This window comes from Coregonus lavaretus (assembly GCF_964263955.1).
Source record: "Coregonus lavaretus genome assembly, chromosome: 24".
NCBI classification, from domain to species: domain Eukaryota; kingdom Metazoa; phylum Chordata; class Actinopteri; order Salmoniformes; family Salmonidae; genus Coregonus; species Coregonus lavaretus.
The window spans coordinates 33,795,295-33,815,732 of NC_140011.1; the positions used below are offsets into that span (position 1 = coordinate 33,795,295).

The window sequence follows — 20,438 nt, forward strand, 5'->3', positions numbered from 1 at the left end:
TGTGTGTGTGTCTCTGTGTGTGTCAGATTGGTAGACAAGAGAGAGTGAGTGTGTTTCAGGTGATGTGTGTGTAGCATGAATGTGTGTGTGTGTGGGGGGGGGGGACTCGACCTCTCTCTTTTTCAGATATAATGTCTGTGAAAAACCAGGCCAATTTTGCATTTTGCCAAACACATCACTCTTATTGTTTGACTACAGTAGCACAGTAGTATCCTAGGCCTAATATTGTCTATTGTAAATGTATAGCTCATGAAGAATTTCTATCACTATGTTCAGATGACAAATTATCACACTGGTTGCTTGAGGAAATAGGCTATCTTAGAAAATTGCCTAAGCACAGCCTGTTTGGATTTTGTTTTGTTGCACTCTATGAATTGAATGACGGCGAGCATGTCGCCGCCTAGTGGCTCCCACAAACGCAGCGCACAACACGACGACGGACACGACTTTAGAACCAGTGTGAATAGTGTCAAGGCAGAAAGACCGTACCGCTTGCCACCGCCTCAACTCTCGTGTTTGAACCTGATTCTGCTGTCGCCGACCTTTGAATCTGTCTACCGATCTGAAGGCTGTAAGTGCTGTCGTTCCTTCTCCATCCATCCACTCCTCATGTGTAATATTGTGTGATCTCAAGGCATGGATGTCACGGTGCGCCTTGGCAGAATAAAATATTGTAATCCGAATTGAGTAGGCTACAGTCTGCGAGGATTTAGCACTGGTTTACACAATCAGCTAACTTGACATTCAAGTTGCAGGGGAAAGTGTAGCCTAGTGCAATTAAGCTGTGGAAAGTGGAAACCGACCTGACGGTAACTGCAACCGATATGTTTTGACGGGTGAGGGTCCGACTTCGGAATGAAGGCGGCCGTACAGATTTGGAGACGGCGGCCCTTCCAGCGGTTCTGCTGTTGTGGAGTTGGCCTTCTCGCGGTCATTTGGCTCGCACAGGTCGCGCACGTGACAGGTGAGTTTTTCCACAAGGATTAATGATGTGTGCATTTTGCATAATGTAAATTAATGTATATTATTGCTTGTATATGTGTGGTGTTTTTAGCATCACATATTTTTACTATTCCTTTTAGAATTGATAACATTTTAGCACATTTTCATATCTTCACAGATTTTATTATAATACCCGAGGGGGAAAATTATCGATCTGTCAGCTCATTCACATTCTTAATTCATTCAATTTACAACTAAATACTGCCATCGGCTAAATATGCAAGATCATTTAATTTCTCGCAAAATAATCATTATATAACCATATTGATAGTAGGCTGTATTGGATGAAAGAGATAGATTTGGAACCAACAGATTGGATGATCTCCTCCCCTGTCCCATCCCCCAATATTCTGCAGCTAGAGTGTGCGTCACATTGAACTTTCAGCATTATTTTTTTACCAGGTAAATTGACTGAGAACACATTCTCATTTACAGCAATGACCTGGTGAATAGTTAAAGGGGATGATTAGGTGATCATGATGGTCAGATTGGGAATTTAGCCAGGACACCAGGGTTAACACTGTAAGTCGCTTTGGATAAAAGCATCTGCTAAATGGCATATTATTATTAACACCCCTACTCTGATGATAAGTGCCACGGGATCTTTAGTGACCACAGGGAGTCAGGACAGCCGTTCAACATTTCATCCAATAAACAGCACCCTACACAGGGCAATGTCCCCAATCACTGCCCTGGGATATTTTTCTTGTCTGTTTCTTTTTGACCAGAGGAAAGAGTGCCTCCTACTGGCCCTCCAACACTACTCCCCACAGCATCTGGTCTCCCATCCAAGGACCTACCAGGACCAACCCTGCTTATCTTCAGAGGCAAGCTAGCAGTGGGATGCAGGGTGGTATGCTGCTGGCATCACCTCCCTGTTCCAGCCTGGTATCCTCACAGGACCTCTAATTTCAGGCAATTACCTGCACAGAACCCCCTAGAGCTTCCTCTAGTCTAACCAATTACTCTGATGGAACCCAGAGAACACATATCCCTATCAAGCATTGCATTAAGTAACACTGAAGATAGATGATTGAAATTGCACTGAAGTGAAAAAATAGATATGCATATAAACTGTGCGTAAAGGGATGAGTGTATGAACAAAAGAGAACATTGACGGGATGCAGTTATTCATATCCTTTGTATGAACAGCACATGGTCAACATCTAGCCCAAGGGTACTCAACTCTTACCCTACGAGGTCCGGAGCCTGCTGGTTTATTGTTCTACCTGATAATTAATTGCACACACCTGGTGTTCCAGGTCTAATTCAGTCCCTGATTAGAGGGGAACAATGAAAAAATGCAGTGGAACTGGCTTGGAGGTCCAGAGTTGAGTTTGAGGGATCTAGCCAAAGGGGCTCTATTCTCTACAGACCTTGGTCTACTGCTCTAGGTCTCCTGGTTTCCTCTTGGAGGATGGATTCAAATACTCAGCTATGAAGCAACAGATGGTCAGGTACAATTCTTCAATCAGGAGGTGTGTGTGTGCGTGCGTGCGTGCGTGTGAGATTGTGTGGGCCAGTCCTGTGATTTTCAGGTTGAGAGAGTATGAGTTCATGTAATGATTCATAGATTAAGCTATGACACAAACCTTCTGACAACCAGTGTTCTGATGTTGTTCAAAATATCCTTTAATAGCTGTCATGTTCTTCAGTTTTCCCTACTAAACCTTCACTATCTCATAACTACCATCATGCCTTTAACCCATATCTTCATTAATAGGCCTAATCTTGGGAAAAAATATGAGTAATTATTTAATGTATCTTTCTAATGGCAAATGGCAAGATGTGTATTACTGTTAAATGCATTCATTTGACATGTTCATCATACAGCATCATTCTAGTGGTAGGCCTACTAGTCGCTATAGTAGAGCAATTGTTCTTGAAGGCTGTTTCATTGATTGCCAGTTCCAGTTTAGTTTGAGGCGTGACCATACAGATGTATGATCTTAATTTGAGGCAGTTTGATACAGCAGGAAAATCATCCTGCAGCAACAGGAAAATGTGAACTGTTATGTGGATTATAATGAATTTTTAAAAAATTGTAGGGGTTGATACATTTTTCCTTAGAGCAAATGAAGTCTGCAATTTTAAAGTGGAAATTATAAACTTTTGAAGCCTTTTTAAACCTTGAATGTACTACAAGTTTGGATTTCCTGCTGCGCAGGAAAATTCTCGGCAACAATGCCTACGATGCACCAGACAGCTCATCCTGAGGAGTGAACCCCACATCTTCAATAGAAAGAGACGTGACTCAGGCCAAAGTGTAGTCTTCGTCTGGGTCTGGGTTGGAGCCCTGTGTTCTGTGATGTGTGGTCGTGTTGTGAGGGTGATGATGGCGGCGCCGTCTGTGACAGAGGCCCATTTGAATATCATATTACCCAGGTTCCTCTTGACGCCTCCACATGAAAGCCTCCGCATCTCCACTCTCAGGCCTAGTACAACACGCTCGTGAAACACGTTGATTGGAGTGTAAAGTAAAACAAAGCGGACAGTAATCATGAAACAGACTGGACACAGAGAGCGATCAAGCTATCTCTTAAACAACCGGAGTAGAGGGTAATGGCCCCCACCTGGCTGGCTCGGCTCTGTTCTGCTTGTCTCTGGTCTGCTCTGGTCTGCTCGGGCTCTGGTCTACTCTGCTCGGCTCTGGTCTGCTCTAATCTTCTCTGGTCTGCTCGGGCTCTGGTCTGCTCTGGTCTGCTCTGCTCGGGCTCTGGTCTGCTCTGGTCTACTATGGTCTGCTCTGGAATGCTTTGGTCTGTTCTGGTCTGGTCTACTCTGCTCTGGTCTGCTCTGGACATAGATCTCAGTGAGTGGCAGCAGTTATCTCTCTGTGTTTCAGGAGACAATGACACAGATACAGTACATCAGTGGAGGTCCTCACTGTTGATGCTGTCCTTCCATATATAGTGGTTGAAAGCTGAAGTCCAAATAAAGAGATTGGCTATCAACAGAGAGATACAGAACAGGGATTTACACCGTGAGGAGATTGCAGTGCTGATATGATGAATGGCTTATGAGTGTGCTCATAAAAGATTACATGATCTCCTCTGCTGACCCTCTCCGGTTGCTTCCTCCAGCCTCTATAATAAGTTGTCCAAATGTATCTTTATCATCTGTCACATCTGTACTAAAACACAAGCCTTTGAATGTTGTGTCCAATAAGATAGTGTTTTGTCTTTGGACCGGTCTTTTGATGAGCCTACAAACCAGTTGACTTACATTTCAACAGAGCCGGAGTCGTCCGGGTCTCAGCTAGAAGAGGATGGTGTTCCAGTTCGTTCCAGACGCAGGCTGATGCAGGAGGAGTGGCCAGAAGACAACCAGACCCTGGACCTTCCTAGACCAGGTGAGTCAGCCTCACAGCCTCACAGCCCCAAACCTCTCTCCCACCTCAACCTCCACTGATGGCCCCTGATGCCCACCGATGGCCCCTGATCCCCATTCTAGACAAAAGTGTATGTTCCCTACCATGTCCTCTGATATACAGCTTTAGATGATTGTCTCCTCAGAGAATAACAGCTGACAGGGACCATTCAAACTGTATAGTCTCTCTGTACTCAATAGTCTTCCCCTTAGCGTTAGCTGATTAAGTATAGATTCCATAGGAGCCCTACAAGTCCTGAAGATATATCGATGCACAAACTGTCTGTTGACTAAATATTTATTTCCTAAACTGTGTGGCACACTTGTGGGGGCTCCAGGAGGGTCTAAACTGTGTAGATGTGACTTGTGTGTTAATCTGTTTGTGTGTGTGTGTGTGTGTGTGTGTGTGTGTGTTTGGGGAAGGCGGTTAGTGAGGGTAGGCTGTGTGTATGCTGGTGAACCTTGGCTCTCCCCTGCGGGTTAACTGAAAAGGTCATGTGGGCCGAGGCAGCAGTGCAGTGCTTGTCAGGAATCTGTGCTCTGTAAACTGTGTGTCACAAACTTGGCTGCCCTGCCGGCAGAAAGGTTCTGTCTAGAGTGGTTAGAGCAGCATGCCAGACTTGTGCAATGGAAGAATCAAGGAAATATATAAACAGTAAGTAAACATGGTGGAGGACATGGGGGGGTTGAGAAGACAGCTAGGGAGGAGAGCTCTGCAGCAGGACAACAGGACTGAGCAATGCACAGTTAGTGATTTCAGTCTGCGAAATAAATTAATGAATTGCATTCGATACCATCTCCCCAAGGACACCTGCCACAATCATTCTAGTTGTGCGCTTGGCAGAGGAAACTATTAATGCAATATGTGTACCTACAACACCAATATAGCAAGCACTTGATGTGTGGTCTTTCTGTTACAAACAGACCTCCCTCAGTATCTTTGACAACGACACATCTCCCTTAAAGATGGGTCATATGGTAAATGCAGGTCGTAGAACAAGAGGCTGATGGATCTGTGGGCAGGTAGATTACATTAGCCCTTTCAGAGGGGCTGCACTACTCCTAGGCTACAGAGCTCAGGGCAGGCTACTCCTCTTTATCTGCACGTAAGTCCGCTCTTCTCTGCTCACTGTAACTGCTAATGATTACATAATCCAAACGGCCAGCTCGGACAGACCTCTAGGAATATTATCTTGGGGATAGCGTAAGGGAGGTTTCAGTACCTCCCCAATCCCTTATCTCCCGCGGTTTTCCCCTCTATTGCTCTCTCTCACTTTATTTCCGTCTCTCTCTCTCTCTCGCTCTCTTTCTCTTTCTCTCAATCGCTCTCTCTCGTTCTCTCTCCATCCCCCCTCTGTGTAACAAGACGGAGACGGCAGCGTCTGCCTTCAGTCGACAACCCTTTGAGGCCAGCGTTGCTAAGCAACTGAATGCTACATTTTGAAACCCAGATAATTCTGTCTTTCAAGCATTCAAAGTACAGAGGCAGAATGAACAACCAGATCGAGCTAAAAATAGACCGGGAGGAGAAAATAAGCCCATGCATTTTAATAAGGGCTCTATTCAATCCGTATCGCAGAAGTTCAGCGTTACAGCGTGATTGACATTTAAAGGCAATGTTCCCGCCTCAGCAGAGACTGCATTCATAGTAAACGCTGCATATGTCTGCTCAATAGGAAATCATCTTTACATTTCTATCCCGCTATCTGCAACGCTTCGGCGATACAGATTGAAGAGCCCTAAGTGTCAATAACGATGGCTCGTATGTTTTTATGCATTTGTTTCGTTTTTTTCGGCAAGCAACAGAGCCAGTCGGTTGAGGATTATTTTTCCACAGAGATATTTTAGTGGTCGCAGGAGAGAACTGAAAAAGAGAATCTGGCAGATACTCTAACGATATTTCCTTTAAAAAGTCATTGAGTTTTGTCAGGGGAGTAATTTATTATGGCTGTCAAATAAAGCAAATGGCCACTAATGCGACCATTAAACATGGGAGTAGTTGTCTTTTTGTCTGAAGTCTTTGGAAATTGGGGAGAATATTCTTAGCTCCCGTCCCCTCTCTGGAACCCTTGTACTCTCTGCATTCACATTGGTTCCTGATGATAACTTAAAGGTCCTAGGTTAAGGATGGAGATCACTCACAGAAAGCTCTGTGTGTGGTTGAACATAAAACACGTTTTTAATATGTGGCTCACATCTACCCGTCTTCATTTCAGATAGGGTATGAGTGGTGGCTTTCAAATTGTTTTACTGCAGTAGTTTCCTTTGTTTCCCAGCACACCAACATAACATTGAGACTTGACGCTTTAAGATGATGGATAGTGCAGTGTGACTTGTCTGAAGAGGTGGAGTAATCTCCTGTGAGGGACTGAAGCTTATTGATTGTTTTCCTGAGGATTTCTCAAATTATTTCAGCTAGTGTTTTGTTAGATGAAGGATGGTTATTGAGTTTTGGTGAGATTTGTATGGCTGGATTGGCTTTTACTATTTTTGTTCTTGTCGGCCTTTCGTGACTATGTCATAAAATCAAAGAAAGACAATAAAAATATGTCCATTATTGAAATTTCATCACATGGAAGAAAGCAAATGTTTTGATTCGTCATAAAAATGCAAGGTTGTTGTAGTGAGGGCCTCCCAAGTGACGCTGCGGTCTAAGGCACTGCATCGCAGTGCTTGAGGCATCATTACAGCCCTGGGTTCGATCCCAGGCTGTGTCACAGCCGGCTGTGACTCGGAGACCAATGAGATGGCGCACAATTGACCCAGCGTCGTCTGGGTTAGGGGAGGGTTTGGCCGGCCGGGATTTCCTTGTCCCATCGCGCTCTAGCAACTCCTTGTGGCGGGCCGGGCGCCTGCAAGCTGAATCAGTTGCCAGTCGTACGGGTGTTTCCTCTGACATATTGGTGCGGCTGGCTTCCGGGTTTTAGCGAGCAGTGTGTCAAGAAGCAGTGCGGCTTGGCAGGGTCGTGTTTCGGAGGACGCATGGCTCTCGACCTTCGCCTCTCCCGAGTCCGAACGGGAGTTGCAGCGTGGGACAAGACTGTAACTACCAATTGGGGAGAAAAAGGGGTAAAAGTAAAAAAATCTATAACATCTCTTCCTCTCCTTCCCTCTGCCTGCCATTCGGTCACACTCTTAAGTCCCTTGCAGCAGGTTCACTTTTAATCTGGACTGATATGACATTACCACACACTCAAGCATACCAATGGGTTCGCACACACGCACACACACACACACACACACACACACACACACACACACACACACACACACACACACACACACACAGATTACATCACATGTCCATTTTGACCCCTTCTCTAGATTCTTGATTGGATCAGCAATGAAATTAAATTAAATCAAGCCCATTCACAGATAAGATAACATCTAGTGTATCAGAGAGAGATCTATGCAGGTTGGCATTTATTGTCATGAATCTTGCCCTGGAGGCAGCTCTGCAGAGGGGTCACTAGCTGTCACAGCCACTAAGTCATAAAATCTGATTTAAACCTAACCCTAACCATAACCACACTGCTAACCCTAATGCCTAACCCTAAATGTCCTGTGTCCAGTATTGGAAGCCAAGCTCAGATATAGTAAATCATCTTACAGCTGGTCTAGTCAATCAGCAGTCCCATGCTGCATGCTGTGACAAAAGCCTAGTAAAGGGGAACAGAGGATGGGCATCCTCACAAATACAATTCCTGGCCAACACTGTATCGTATGTTTTTGCTCTCTCAGACCTCTCCTGAGGGTTGGCAAGGAAAAATTAATATTTTTAGAATTTAGCTCCAGAGCTGCCTGTTGTTTTATCTTTTTTCATAAGCCAAGACCATGTGAAACACACATTCCCCTCCCTCCCCCTTTCTCACCATTCACGCAGCCGTCATTGGCTTCCCACTGCCGCCCGTCAACAAACCACAGCCCCCAGGGAGAGGGTCTCCATGGCAACTGCTTTCACCGAAGCAACCCGTCAAAACGTTCATCTGAGCCGCATGTTTCAGCACGGCATTTACATAGACACGTTCAACTGGGGCCTTGTGTATTAGGGGCTAGATGTCCTGGGGACCTTTCCAAAACACAGCTATAGGATAGAAGGACAACAGAAATGATAATAATACCACAACTAGAGAACAGATGTCCTCACACTGATAAGATGCAGATGTGTACCCACGTTCTTTAGTGAGATGCTGCCTCACTCTTTCTTATGATAATCTGAAAGAAAGTTGACATGCTAAGATGGGATGGTTTAGTGAACAGGTCCTGCCCCAGTGCAACAGCTGGCCAGAAAAGAAAATAAGCTCCTTTCCCCACAGTTCTCTGGACGAGCAGAGACAGAGAGAGGGACCCTCACCCTCTGAGTCTCAGATTCAGGATGTTGATTACATCACTAGATGTACATTAGATAACCATATGCTGTACACACACACACACACACAGTATAGCCTATTCCCCCTCAGGAGACTGAAAAGATTTGGCATGGGTCCTCAGATCCTCAAAAAGCTCTACAGCTGCACCATTGAGAGCATCCTGACTGGTTGCATCACCGCCTGGTATGGCAACTGCTCGGCCTCCGACCGCAAGGCACTACAGAGGGTAGTGCGTATGGCCCAGTACATCACTGGGGCCAAGCTTCCTGCCATGCAGGACCTCTATACCAGGCGGTGTCAGAGGAAGGCCCTAAAAATTGTCAAAGACTCCAGCCACCCTAGTCATAGACTGTTCTCTCTGCTACTGCACGGCAAGCGGTACCAGAGCGCCAAGTCTAGGTCCAAAAGGCTTCTTAACAGCTTCTACCCCCAAGCCATAAGACTCCTGAACAGCTAATCATGGCTACCCAGACTATTTGCATTGCCCCTCCACCCCACCCCCACCCCCACCCCCACCCCCCTCTTTTACGCTGCTGCTACTCTGTTTATTATTTATGCATAGTCACTTTAACTCTACCCACATGTACATATTACCTTGACTAACCGGTGCCCCCGCACATTGACTCTGTACCGGTACCCACTGTATATAGCCTCCCTACTGTCATTTTATTTTACTGCTGCTCTTTAATTATTTGCTTTTATTTTTTACTTATCTATTTTTTACTTAACACTTAAAAATATATATATATATATTTTCATAAAACTGCATTGTTGGTTAAGGGCTTGTAAGTAAGCATTTCACTGTAATGTCTACACCTGTTGTATTCGGCGCATGTGGCAAATACAATTTGATTTGATTTGACATTGTATAGAAGCACACTGTCATCCTACAGACCTCTAGACCATATGGTACCCTCTCCTCTCGGCTTCACACTACAGATTCAAGGATCAAAATCTAATATCCTTGATCACATGAGAGGTGTGCTCTCTTAAGCCACAGGGAGAAGGTTCAGAATGGCATGCTGTCATAGACTTACAGCACAGCTCATGGCATGTAGTGTGCATACTGTGTAGTATGTGTCATGAAGCCTATGTTTGGTAGTGTGTGTCATAGATAATGTGATGTGTAGCATGTATATTATAGAAAGTGTGTGTGGTGTAGAATGAGTCGTGCAGCATGCGTCAGACAGCATGCATTGTGGGACTGACTATGTAGGCTACCCAGCGCTGTCTGCCTCAGAGCAGCAGGGCTATTAATAGGTTTGGGCTCCCCAGTCGTTAAAGTTCATTTTCCCCTGCGTCTGAGTACTGATTTAGCAGCAGTGCCCTGTGCAGCCTCCTCTCCTCTGTTCATCACGCCGGGGGAACCGAGGGGAAGCTTTCACTAACACTCTCATATACACCTGAGGACTGGAGGAGCAGGAACCAGCTGTTCCATACACATCCTCCTCAGAGCTCTGCTCCTCTGTTCCTCTCTCTCTACACGTCCCAGGGGGCTAGCATCTGCTAGCCTGTACAGGTGTCTGGCTGCTTGGAGGAGCAATTCCATAGGAGATCAGTTATTAAGCTGCGGTGTGTCAGGCGGATAAATACGATTTCTTGGAGTCTGAGCCAGATCCTGACGCTTAGCTTCAGCAATTCCTTTAGGACCGTGGAGGAACAAATCATAAAAAAACATCAAGGTGCCTCCTTCAGCTATATATAGCATTGTATTCCTTCAGAAAGGATTGGCTCTGGAAAGCAATGTGATGAAATTGTCATCCATTCTTCCAGAAGGCCTACTATGCTATTACTGTGCTTGTATCTGTCCTTTAAGATAGGAAGGATGATGAGATGGGGACAGGAAAGCAATGTTATTGCAAACCAATGTGGCAGTTGTTTGATGATTGTGCTCTGCTTCTGATCTTGAGCGCCATGACATCCATTTAGTCAGATTAGCGCAAGACTCTGCTTTCCTTCCCCCTCTGCTGTTGTTGTTGACTATCCTTTTCCACCTCCATTCTCTCTCTCTCTCTGTAGACAGAGAGAGAGGTAGGATCTGTGTCTAAATGTGTTGTACTGTTATCTCTCTCCCTGAGCCATCCATGAGTTTCCAGAAGATATCTTTACCAAGGAGGAGCTGAAAGGAGGAGCAGTGTTGTTACATGTGCTGTGTGTGAGTGTCCCATAACACACAACGCAGAAAACACACCTGTTTAACACACCTCACAAAACAACCATGATACCATGATACTGCAGTTTTGCGGCCACACCCTTAGTGCAATACCATCTGTTCAGATGCGATCAGACTTCATAATATAATTTATCTGCCAATCACAGTGAAGTACACCTGCCTAAATGAACTGAATTACGTAAACACTTCCTTATCACATCCTTTACGGCCTGTATCTCTATTTTTATCTGTTGCGCTACCTTTTAGGCTATCTACATGTTCTACGCTCTTGCTATTGTCTGTGATGACTACTTTGTCCCTTCCCTGGAGAAAATATCAGAGGTGAGAAAACCAACAGCACCAATTAACTTACAGGATACAAGAAGAGGGAGGCACCATATCCTGCTTTTTATCACTCTATTACTACTTTTAGTTGAACCATTTAAAATAGAAACTTTGTGTAAGACAGGCTGAAGAGGATTTCTGTTATCATGTATTTCTACAAAGATATAGTGCTTCTTGAACAAGTATTCTGATTGTGTGAGAATGTTCCCCCTCCTCTCTCTGTCCCTGTCAGAACCTGCAGCTCAGTGAGGATGTGGCAGGGGCAACCTTCATGGCTGCAGGGAGCTCAGCACCAGAGCTCTTCACCTCTCTCATTGGTCAGTTCTTAATCACTCTGTATTTCACCTCATATTTCCTGATATCAGTGGCCAATATTGTGTCAATGAACACGATCCATTATGCCCAACACTGGATGATACAAATGGCCCATAACTTGGATCTTCAATCCATCCCAATGAACATGTTTGTGTATCATGTAATGCCACAAATATCCATCTGATGTCAGCAGAGTCAATATGAATAGTCTTTCATTCTACATCAAGGTATAAAACGCATTGGGATAACCACTGGTTTCATCCTCTAAAATGTCATTGTCACTACAGCCCCTCCCACGCCTCTCTTTCCATCTCAGGTGTGTTCATCACTAAAGGCGACGTGGGGGTCGGTACCATCGTGGGCTCAGCGGTCTTCAACATCCTGGTCATCATTGGTGTTTGTGGCATCTTTGCGGGCCAGGTACAAACCTTTCAAAGACTACACACCTTTATGGTCTTATCAGTGTGGCTATGGCTGAAGAGCTCATGAATACATGGAAACATATTTTAGAAATTCTCCTACACATGCACTGGCTGAGTGAACCTGAGGACTTCACCTTGATTTAGCTGTGTGTTGGTTGTCTGTTAGTGGAATCTCTCTCTGTGTGTCTCCCCTGCAGACGGTGGTTCTGACATGGTGGTCTCTGTTCAGGGACTCCACCTACTACATCTTCTCTGTGCTGGCTCTCATCATGGTGAGGCAGACAAGGGAGGGAGGAGGGGAAATTAAGACCACACAATTAAATGCATTTAGAGACCAGTATACAGTAGCTTACCTGTGCTCTACAATTATGGTTCTGTATAAACTGCCTGTCCATAGTGAAATGCAGATGTGACTATTTTAATGTGTTAACTTTCTCTTTGTAGGTTATCTACGATGCAAAAGTTGTCTGGTGAGTTTTATCATGATTAATTGATGAACCTATACATAATTTACTTTTCTGCCAAAAGTCTCAATGTTACATGTCAGAATTGTAAAAGTATAGTAAAATAGCAGTTTACTGGTTTTAGGTGGTAGTTGAACTGTTTACTGGTTTTAGGTGGTAGTTGAACTGTGTTTTTCTTTGATTGAGCTGTTTACTGGTTTTAGGTGGTAGTTGAACTGTGTATTTCTCTGATTTAACTGTTTACTGGTTTTAGGTGGTAGTTGAACTGTTTACTGGTTTTAGGTGGTAGTTGAACTGTTTACTAGTTTTAGGTGGTAGTTGAACTGTTTACTGGTTTTATGTGGTAGTTGAACTGTTTACTGGTTTTAGGTGGTAGTTGAACTGTTTACTGGTTTTAGGTGGTAGTTGAACTGTTTACTGGTTTTAGGTGGTAGTTGAACTGTTTACTGGTTTTAGGTGGTAGTTGAATGGTGTATTTCTTTGATTGTAGGTGGGAGGCCGTGCTCCTAATGACCATGTATGGAGTTTACATTCTTATCATGAAGTGAGTACGCTGAGACCCCTCTCACAAGAGTCCTCAAATCACAGAGCATGTAGCTAGTGACGATTGTTGTGTTTCTCATATGACAGATGTTTTGTGGTTTCAGGTTCAACTCCCAGATCAGGGGATGTGTGCAACATCGGTTTGTGGGCCCGGGTCAGTGCTGCCTTGTCAGTGAGGGACTCAGAGATGAGGAGATGGCAGAGGACGGACCCACATGTAACACCAACATGGTGCTGCTCAGGAAAGGTCTGTCTGGACTGGAGCTCCATACAGCTCTCACTGTCTGAGTGTTAGAAGCTGTGACTGTTATTGATTTGTTGTGCTCATGACAAGTCTCACAGTGCATTATAACCGCATCATAATGCATTATACCTGCCTGTCGGCTTTAGGTAAAGTGTTACCCCTCTTCCCATCCCTTACTCACCCTGCAGGCCAACCCCAGGGTCAGGAGTCTCCTCCGGTGGTGATGGTGGACGAGCTCCTGATCCTCAACCCCCACCAGCTGTCCTTCTCTGAGGCCGGCCTGCGCATAATGATCAGCCCCCACTTCTCCCCTCGCACCAGGCTCACCATGGCAGGCCGCGTGCTCATTAGTGAGGTACTGGACTCAGACTGGAGGAACATCAGCAAGGGGTAACATTAGCCACTATGGAGCACTAATGTGCACTCTCTCTCTCTCTCACACAGAGACAAAGGTTGATCAGGGATCCCAACAGCCAGCTGGACGGGGAGGCCAGCCCAGGGGCAGGGGGCACCCCTCTGAAGGGGTTGGGCTCTGGAGGTCTGGAGAATGGGGGCAGTGTGGAGAAGCAGACCCCTGATGGGGCCAGGTTAGGGGATGCAGGGGGGGAGAAGCCAGGAGCGGATGTATGTCACGCTGAGGAAGAGGAGGATGATGATGATGGGCCATTCAGGCCTCTGCATTGGCCAGGTGATATAACGAAATCTGAAAATACTCTTGATACATTCAGTAACATGATAAAATGTGGGGTAGGAGCAGCATAAGACAAAACCAATTACAAGGGTTTGAGGTGTCTCTAAGTGGCCACTCACCTCTCCAAACTGTGCACAGTTCCTAAGTAATTTCAATGCACTTTTATGACTAAAAGAAGAGTCTTCAACTATAAGGTGCTTTTTTGTGCTCTCCTAGCTGTGCCGTTGAGGAACTAGAGCAAGCACACTGGTAGTTGTTTCATTTGGAACACAACACTGCATCCCCCATCACACAATTACTGTTGTTTACGCAATCCAAAAACGGTTCATTATAAATCGCAATCTATTGACAACATGACTAAGTTATGAAGTATGATCTTGTTAGGCTTGTGTTAGGCTTTCACAAGGCAATTCAGAGAAACAGATCGTAATTTTGGTGCCCATAGAAAGGAGTCATGACTGCATTCAGTTGCGTGTACCACGGCAAATCTTCTTCACAATAAACAAACATAGGCTCATTCTATTCAGAACAACCCAGGGTATGACACCAGGTCATCTTGTAACTGTACATCAAACAGAGTGATCATAAACATTGACACTGTATATGACATGAGTTTTAGGATTTGCACATTTGGACTCACAGGTGTTTGAATTGCTTTTATGACATCAAAGCGGTATTTATTATAATTCTCAACGTCTCATCTTTCAAAATACATTGAGTCATCTTAATATACAGCATTTCCCTCACTCAGACAACAACAAATGTGTAAAAGTTGCCCAATTAGCTGGAGGGATGGGGGGCAACTTCTTGTTGCGCAAGGTGCTCACGTTCAGAACTGCTGTCAGTCAAAACCATACAGCGCTGTGAACCGCATAGCCAGAGCTCTGACGTCATGTATAGCATGTTATCGTACAGCCACTATGTTCCAATTTAAGCGCTTATTAGTGCCCAAATCTGCCATTTTCAACCCGTAAATGGGTATGAGTGTAAAGGGCTACAGACAATTTCCCTGACGTTCGCTGAAATTGCATTTGAGGAAAACACAGTGGATGTCAGCTCTGGTATGTTCTGGTCTGTGACCGACAGTATATTGTTGTTCGTGTGTGTGGCAGGTGGTTGCTGTGCGCGGGTCAAGTGGCTGATCTCGTGGCCCCTGGGCCTGCTGCTGTACTGCACTGTGCCAAACTGTGTGTACCCACGCTGGCACCGCTGGTTCATGGTCACCTTCGTAGCCTCCACCCTGTGGATAGCCATCTTCTCCTACCTCATGGTGTGGATGGTAAGGACCTCATGGTGTGGATGGTAAGGACCTCATGGTGTGGATGGTAAGGACCTCATGGTGTGGATGGTAAGGACCTCATGGTGTGGATGGTAAGGACCTCATGGTGTGGATGGTAAGGACCTCATGGTGTGGATGGTAAGGACCTCATGGTGTGGATGGTAAGGACCTCATGGTGTGGATGGTAAGGACCTCATGGTGTGGATGGTAAGGACCTCATGGTGTGGATGGTAAGGACCTCATGGTGTGGATGGTAAGGGCCCACAGCAGAGCCTTACGGCCGCATGGGAACTTCTCCAGGCCAGGCTTTCTACAAGCTTGAAATGTTCCAGGAATTGTAGGATGGTATTTGAGAGGGTGAGTGTGTGTGGTGTATCTGTCTCTAAACTAGCTATGTGTGCCCACCAGGTCACCATCATCAGCTACACACTAGACATCCCAGACTACATCATGGGGATCACCTTCCTGGCAGCGGGCACCAGCGTGCCAGACTGCATGGCCAGCCTCATTGTAGCTCGGCAAGGTACCCGTCATCCTCTCTTTTCAACTTTCTCTCATCTTCAGACTCCTGACCAGCCTCTTAACATCCTGGTGGTGTAGTGTAGACAGTTGTGCTTTAGTTTGACTTTACTTTCCATTTCTCCTCAGGTATGGGGGACATGGCGGTGTCTAACTCCATTGGCAGTAATATCTTTGACATCCTGTTGGGGCTGGGTTTCCCCTGGGCTCTGCGCACTCTGGTGGTGGACAACGGATCATCGGTGGGTACTCATTTATTAAAACTCTCTATCTCTATGGACATTTAACAATCGTCAACATCTGACCCCTCTAACCCTCCTCTTCCTCACAGGTCTACATCAATAACAAGGGCCTGGTGTATTCTGTTGTCCTGCTGTTGGCCTCTGTCTTCCTCACAGTAAGTGTGTGTGCATAAGTTCGTGCCTCCATGGAGTTCACCATGAGTTACTCTTGCACTGGACATCTGGTTCTGAGCATCATTTAACCACATAACAGTCCATACCACACAGTACGATCATAGTTTTACTGGTATTAAGCTTTTTACAAGACATTTGTTATTGACCACAAGCAGAATGGCGACAGGCAGAGCACAGTATAGTACAGTCTTTCTGGAGCAGGGTGTGGTTCCATCTACTGTTCCGGTGTTATGATAATGATGGTTTGTACCATTGTGGCTACCATTACAGCTCCATCTAGTTGTCGCGTCGTGGATTAAAGTTGTTGACAACTGTAGCATTTTAGCTAAGCCTAACTAACCCTTTTCCTTACCTATACATCAGTCTCCTAACCTGCCACGTTAGACCTCCTAACCTGCCACATCAGTCTCCTAACCTGCCACGTTAGTTCTCCTAACCTGCCACATCAGTCTCCTAACCTGCCACGTTAGTTCTCCTAACCTGCCACGTTAGTTCTCCTAACCTGCCACGTTAGTTCTCCTAACCTGCCACGTTAGACCTCCTAACCTGCCACGTTAGTTCTCCTAACCTGCCACGTTAGTTCTCCTAACCTGCCACATCAGTCTCCTAACCTGCCACGTTAGTTCTCCTAACCTGCCACATCAGTCTCCTAACCTGCCACGTTAGTTCTCCTAACCTGCCACATCAGTCTCCTAACCTGCCACGTTAGTTCTCCTAACCTGCCACGTTAGTTCTCCTAACCTGCCACATCAGTCTCCTAACCTGCCACGTTAGTTCTCCTAACCTGCCACGTTAGTTCTCCTAACCTGCCACGTTAGTTCTCCTAACCTGCCACATCAGTCTCCTAACCTGCCACGTTAGTTCTCCTAACCTGCCACGTTAGTTCTCCTAACCTGCCATGTTAGTTCTCCTAACCTGCTATTTAAACAAACCACCAGTGCCGACAAACCATCAGTATCACAACACCAGTGCTAGACAAGTTAAATTGTGTGGCTCCATCTATTACTCAATCACCCAGTCATAGCCAAGCTAGTCCTCTCTCTTTACCTCATGCAACCTTTCTTTCCAATTTCCACTCAACCCCTGTTCTCTCTTCACCTCCCCCTCTTCCCTCCCAGGTCATGAGTGTCCATCTGAACCACTGGAAGCTGGACCGCCGGCTGGGCCTGGGGCTTATATTACTCTATGCCATCTTCCTGCTCTGCTCCATCTTCTTTGGGCAGATGTGAGGCTGACGATGGGGTCAAAGGCCAACCCTGATTTGCCTTCCTGTCAGCTGCCATGTCCAGGAGTCCTCTGTCTCCCTGAGATACTCTGTCCTAAAGCCAAAAAAAAAACAGCCTCAGCTACATTGTGCTAAAGTTAACGTGATGTACCACAAACAGGATATGCTTGGGTGACATTGCACACAAACACACACACACACACATTTTACTATCCTTGTGGGGACCTACAATTGATTTCCATTCCAAATCCAATTTTCCCTAACCCCTGCCTTAACCCTAAAATAGCCTTTGTCGACAAGGGAGATTTTCCTTGTTTTACTATCCTTGTGGGGACTTTGGGGGATATCTGGTACCCACGAGGATAGTCACACACACACGTTATGTTCTTCTATCCTTGTGGGGACCTAAAATTCATTTCCATTCAAAATACTATCTTCCCTAACCCTAACTCCTAACCCTAAACCAACCACTAACCACTTACCCGTACCCTAACCCTAATTCTAACCTTAATTGTAACCCTAACCCTAAACCTAAGCTTAAAATAGCCTTTGTCCTCATGGGGACGTGGGAAATGTCCACACGGGGAGAATATTCCTTGTTTCACTATCCTTGTGGGGACTTTTGGAGATTGTAGGTCCCCACAAGGATATAAGAACCAACCCACATACACACACACACACACACACACACACAGCAGTCTTTTCTATAGCACAAACCTTTTTCATCCGAAGTTTGGTGTTTTAATACGTAGCAACACCTAATGTTCAGCAGTGACCAATGGGAAAAATAATACAGTAGACTAATCCTGGTTTCTTGACCATACGTTTGGAACACCCGTGTTTGTTTTGAATGTACGCCCTAGCTGATGTTACCTTGTTGTGTGGTGATACCGTGTGTACATTTGTGCAAATGTGTAGCAGTGCTGGGGTACAGTGGAGCATAGAACTGTCAGTAAGGTACTATGAACGAAGCAATAAGAAAAAATAGACGGCGTTAATGTGTAATAGACTTATAATAGAGGAAGTATTCGTAAGAGATGCAGATTATTATGTGACTAGAATTTGTAAAGTGACTGATCTAGTTCCTCCAAAGAGGATTTATGAATAATTTTTTGCCTCACTGCTTTTGAACAAGTACTGTTACAAACTAAGTAAATAATAGGCTAACGTGAAATCTACGATTTTTAGCATTTTTAGAAGTGTTATTACTATTGACTACATGTTTCTATGAGTGTCACAACCTTTGATAACATGCGTACGGGTCTGTTGTAATAGTTCACTACGTTTGGGGACGATCAGTGTTTGTATTACTGTACAATGATTATTAGGTCTACAAGAGCATACTTTTTACTGTTTCTAAATGTTTACTAAATATTTTACATAGTTTTACAAAAAATTAATGTCAGACAGACTAGACTTGTGGTGTTTTTGATATAAGAACTAAATAACATATTCTTCCCATGGTATTTGTGAGAATATCTTATACTGTAACTGAAAAAGTATGTATATTTGTGTCACTTTGTATAGTGATACTAAAGACTGACACTTCAGATCAGCACACTCCACCTAGATCTGATGAAAGGAGAATAAGGTTATATCGAATTATGTCACTTTCTAAACCACTATTCTATTTAAACCAGCTTAGATCATATTTAGCACTGAACCACCTTGATTTAGTATCGTTATTTATTATTTCCAAGAGATTTTATATATTTCCTCTGTCAAGTGCTTGTGATTACAATACTTATTGGTTTGCTCTGCAAAATAGTATATTCTGAAAAACGAATAGGTATTTATTTACATAATTATTTCCTGAAATAATTTAGATTTCAGATCAGATCAAATGACTCAAACTTTTTTGCCAAATGAAAGGACTGCAGAATATACTCTTTATGTGATCGAACTATTACACTGAACAAAAATATAAATGCAACATGCAACAATTTCAACGATTTTACTGAGTTACAGTTCATATAAGGAAAATGAAATAAATACTGGGCAACGGCTGGGGAGCCAGGCCCAGCCAATCAGAAAACGTTTTCCACCACAAAAGGGCTTTATTACAGACAGGAATACTCCTCAGTTTCATCAGCTGTCTGGGTGGCTGGACTCAGACGATCCTGCAGGTGAAGAAGCCAGATGCGGAGGTCCTGGGCTGGTGTGGTTACACGTGGTCTGCGGTTGTGAGGCCGGTTGGACATACCGCAAAATTCTCTAAAGCGACGTTGGAGGCAGCTTATGGTAGAGAAATGAACATTAAATGATCTGGCAACAGCTCTGGTGGACATTCCTGCAGTCAGTGTGCAAATTGCACACTCCCTCAAAACTTAAGACATCTGCTGCATTGTGTTGTGTGACAGAACTGCACAATTTAGTTGCCTTTTATTGTCCCCAGCACAAGATGCACCTGTGTAATGATCATGCTGTTTTAATCAGCTTCTTGATATGCCACACCTGTTAGGTGGATGGATTATCTGGGCAAAGCAGAAATGCTTACTAACAGGGATGTAAACAAATTAGTTCACAAAATGAGAGAAATAAGCTTTTTGTGAGTATGGAACATTTCTGGGATCTTTTATTTCAGCTTTTGAAGCATGGGACCAACACTTTACATGTTGCGCTTATATATTTGTTCAGTACAGTTGTGCTATTTGATTTCAGACACTCAACATTTTAAACATTTCAATTGAGGCTCATATGTTTAATAGGAGTAGAGACTGTGGAGTTGTACAGGCTGGTTCCTGGTGCTGCTAAGTATCCCAGGTTTGTCACCTGTCGTATGTCCAGTGTAGTCCTTTATTAAGTACCTACTGAGATAGGAAGACCACCAATGAGTCCCCACTAACCAACCAACCAGTCATAAATCCTGCCTCTGTTAGCAGAGCAGGTCAGAGCACCAAATAAAACCCTGATTTAGTTCACACATGAAAGAGTTGTGTTTGAAGTGTGTTGTTCCTTAATGTTTTAATCTGTTAGGTTGGAGCCGCCAGATATTCTAGACCTGAGATTTGTTTCTTTAGACATGATCTCTGATCATTGAGAACTTTTGTATGTTGTTGAGTGCAATAAATAAAATCTGTGC

At 44.6% G+C, this 20,438-nt stretch overlaps 1 protein-coding gene across 1 annotated transcript; it reads left to right on the top strand.

The window, feature by feature from the left end:
* Window positions 1-855: 855 nt before the first annotated feature.
* On the top strand, window positions 856-20,438 carry LOC311100186 (sodium/potassium/calcium exchanger 3-like; the record flags this gene model as incomplete). Its single annotated transcript, XM_084140992.1, has 17 exons — window positions 856-964; window positions 4,238-4,354; window positions 10,820-10,896; window positions 11,161-11,235; window positions 11,471-11,555; window positions 11,870-11,973; window positions 12,173-12,247; window positions 12,420-12,445; window positions 12,930-12,983; window positions 13,087-13,229; window positions 13,415-13,581; window positions 13,671-13,914; window positions 15,030-15,196; window positions 15,605-15,719; window positions 15,845-15,957; window positions 16,047-16,112; window positions 17,250-20,438. 17 exons carry the CDS (start codon window positions 856-858, stop codon window positions 17,358-17,360), a joined length of 1,848 nt encoding a protein of 615 aa, XP_083997118.1. The 3' UTR covers window positions 17,361-20,438.